The 3,117-nt window shown below is 41.4% G+C and overlaps 1 protein-coding gene across 4 annotated transcripts in view; it reads left to right on the top strand.

Annotated features, from left to right (window-relative positions):
- Epb41l4a (erythrocyte membrane protein band 4.1 like 4A) overlaps nucleotides 1–3,117 on the top strand; it is a 276,057-nt gene that overhangs the window by 222,223 nt on the left and 50,717 nt on the right. For all 4 annotated transcript variants that reach the window (XM_008829628.3, XM_029561863.1, XM_029561865.1 and 1 more), the window contains exon 13: nucleotides 399–489. In XM_008829628.3, the coding sequence (XP_008827850.1) occupies nucleotides 399–489 (91 nt within the window). The remainder of the gene's footprint in view (nucleotides 1–398; nucleotides 490–3,117) is intronic.

Genomic DNA, 3,117 nt, shown 5'->3' with positions numbered 1-3,117 from the left:
GTGTGTGTGTGTGTGTGTGTGTGTGTGTGTGTGTGTGTGTAGGCCAGAGTACAACCTTGCATGTTGTTCCTTGGCATCTGGTTTTTGAGACATGGTTTCTCACTGAGACCTGGAGCTTTCCAATTGGGCTAGGGTGGCTGGCCCTTGAGCCCCAAGGACCTGCCTGTCTCCACCTCCCCAGGACTCGGGTTATAAGCATGTTCCGCTGTGCCTGGCTTTTCTACATGGGCTCTGGGAACCCAGCTGAAGCTCTCATGCTTGCATGGCATGCACTCCACTGACTGAGCCATCTCCCCAAACCCTAAAATTGCACTTAAGAATAATTCTTCTGTATCTTTGTGTTTTCCTTCTTTCTCTCTTCTTTCTGTCCTTCCATCTTCCCTTTTCTTTTCTACTAGGATCAAACAACACAAGTCGGATAACGGCAAACACAGAAAATGGGGAGAATGAAGGAACAACCAAAATTATTGCACCTTCACCAGTAAAAAGGTCAGTGAATATAATTGTGTGTTGTCATAAGAAATCTTCTTTGATGGCAAGGTTGTGAATCTTGTCACTTTGATGACTAATTAATACTTTTGACCCAGGGGTTTCAGTAGATAGTATCTGAGGCAAAGCTATGTCACAATGCCAGTGAAATGCAAACACCAGGACCCGCCCCCCTCCTTGCAGAGAGCACCTTGCTGCTACAGCATGGTGAATTCTCAGATAGTGTGTGGTGTGCATTCTCAGCAGCACAGTGAACACTCCATGTGATTTTTAAAATCATGGTTTAAGGGACCAACTCAGAGGGACCTGTGAAGTAAAGATGATGCTGATGTTTGAAGCACTCTGTTCATTACAATGATGCACTGAACTGTGGCCCTGGGGAGAGGCTTTATAGCTAGAGGCCTCAGAGCCTCAGAAGTGGGAGATTGCATATGTATGAAGACTTGTCTTGGTCCTTGGCAACAATTTTCTCAGTGGCATTCCCTAGTGGAAAGACCTCCTCTTAATGTAGTACATGGATTGTTTCCTGAAAGATCAGCCTTGTTTTCTGTTAAGGCAGTTTCAGAGTCATTTTTTTCCTATCTCCAATTACGTTCCGGGAGCAGCATTCTTAACGTACAATGAGCAGCTTTCATAAGTCTGCTTTCCCTCTAGAGGCTGCCCCATTTGCATCATGGAGAAGTCCCTATAATCGCAGATTGTGACCTGCAAGGACGCCTTAGACCATCATCCACTCCATCTTTTGTTAGTAAATAATGGTGCTTTCATCAAACTGGACTGCCGTACTTTGAGGAATATAGTATGGTTCCTCAGCAAGATAGTTTAGAAGAAAGGCTTCTCAGAGTTGGGGATGTTTTCCCTTACACTTTTGGGGGCATTCTCCTTACAGATTATCTTTTTTAAATGCCATGTTTTTTACCTTTGAATGCATTTTTGTTAAGTAGCTGGCCCCACAGTTATGGGTAGCGGCAGCTTGATCTGCATGTACAGGGCATGCTTAAGATATAGCCAAGGTAAGACCAGTAATCTTCCTTGAAATTCAGATCCCAAGCCTTTTAGAATGGGCATAAGGAGTTCAATCCCTTTTGTAATTCATTGCTGCCTATAGGCCTGATACCTGAGGGGAGGCCAATTCCCACACAGGCTGCAGAGGAGAAATAGCTTAGGGAGAGAAGGCAATTAACATGCCCCCTGGGATTTCATTATTCTTGAACATTCTCCACTCTACTCAGGATTCCTCTTTCATCTTCTTTTTCTCCATCTCCCTTCCTGTCTTATTAAACACGCACACTTTTGTGCTAGTCTATTCCATCTCCACTGTGCTTTTTATTTTGCTCATGTCAACAGGTAAGCTTTTACTTTGGAAATTTGAGCTTTGGAATTTGAGTTTTAAATTATTAAACAACATATTGTTCATATATAAAACATACCTACTATCTAATAAATGTTTGATGCATATGTCCTTGCAGGGTGTATTATTTTATAAGTAGATATTTTTTCTGTATGAATGTAGTGTACCAAGGCAGAAGTTTGCTTCTTTTGTTTTTAAAACACCCTTACCACTTTTCCTTCTCTTCTTGGTTGCTATTATTAAGAACTCTGCTACTGCTATGTTCTGCAACTATTATATAAAGTCCTCCAAAGGCCAGGGTTAAGAGTAGATTAGGAATTAAGTGGCTCTTTTTCTCTGCAAGCTAAGACCCCCCAGGAAGTGAGAGGTGACCCTGCAGCCCTGTGCTGATCCCTTCTTCTGTTTCCCTAGGTGTTTCTGAAACAATTTGTTGGGCTTGAATAACAACTCAGTTATACTTACAATCTTAGGGCAGAAAGATGATACCAGGGCAGGAAATAGCTTTTAAAAGTCATTCTGATCTGAAAGGATGAAGCCAAGATACAGCGGAAGCTGGGAGAGGGCAGACTGGGTCGCCTGAGGCTGCCCAGGGCTGACTGGCCTCCAGTGCTTCAGAGCCAAGTCCAGAGCCAAGGTATGTGGCCACTGCTGTAAAGAAGGCCAGCCTCCTGGGTGTGGATGTCCCAGGTTCCCTTCCTCCTCAGCTTGTTCCCTTTATCTGTTTGGTAGTTGTCCTTGCTTTCCTGAGGTGCACTCTTAAAAATTCTTTTAAAATTTATTTTATTTTTTAAACAATTTTTATTAATTGAGAATTTCTTGCAATTTGTCTTGATCACATTCACTCCTCCCATATTCTCTCCCACGTCCCTACTCACCCAACCTCCTGCCTCTTTAAAAAATTTTTTAATTTTTATTTTTTAAAATTATTTATTTAATAACCACATACTTAGAAGAAGCATTTCATTACAAGAGCATTGATATATTCAGTAACAGTTTCCTGAGCTAAGATGCATCTCTTTCAAAGTTAGCTGTAAATTTTTAGGTTTATAGTTGAATTATTACAGTTATAAAATATTGCACTCAGTATAAACCCTATAAGGCATAAAATTAAATGAGGTTTTAACCTTTAAAAAAGAGCTCCATTCCATTTTAAAATATATTGTTTCCTACAAAAAGACTCATTTTTATTCATTTACTTATTTTGGTCTTTTTGAGACAGGGTCTCCCTGTAGCCCTAGCTGGCCTGGATTCGCTATGGAGACCAGGCTGGCCTCGAA

This window comes from Nannospalax galili, unplaced genomic scaffold, assembly GCF_000622305.1.
Source record: "Nannospalax galili isolate Female #2095 unplaced genomic scaffold, S.galili_v1.0 scaffold494, whole genome shotgun sequence".
In the NCBI taxonomy this organism is placed as follows: domain Eukaryota; kingdom Metazoa; phylum Chordata; class Mammalia; order Rodentia; family Spalacidae; genus Nannospalax; species Nannospalax galili.
Note: the sequence above shows the minus strand (reverse complement) of the source record. Positions and strands in the feature narration are given on the sequence as shown.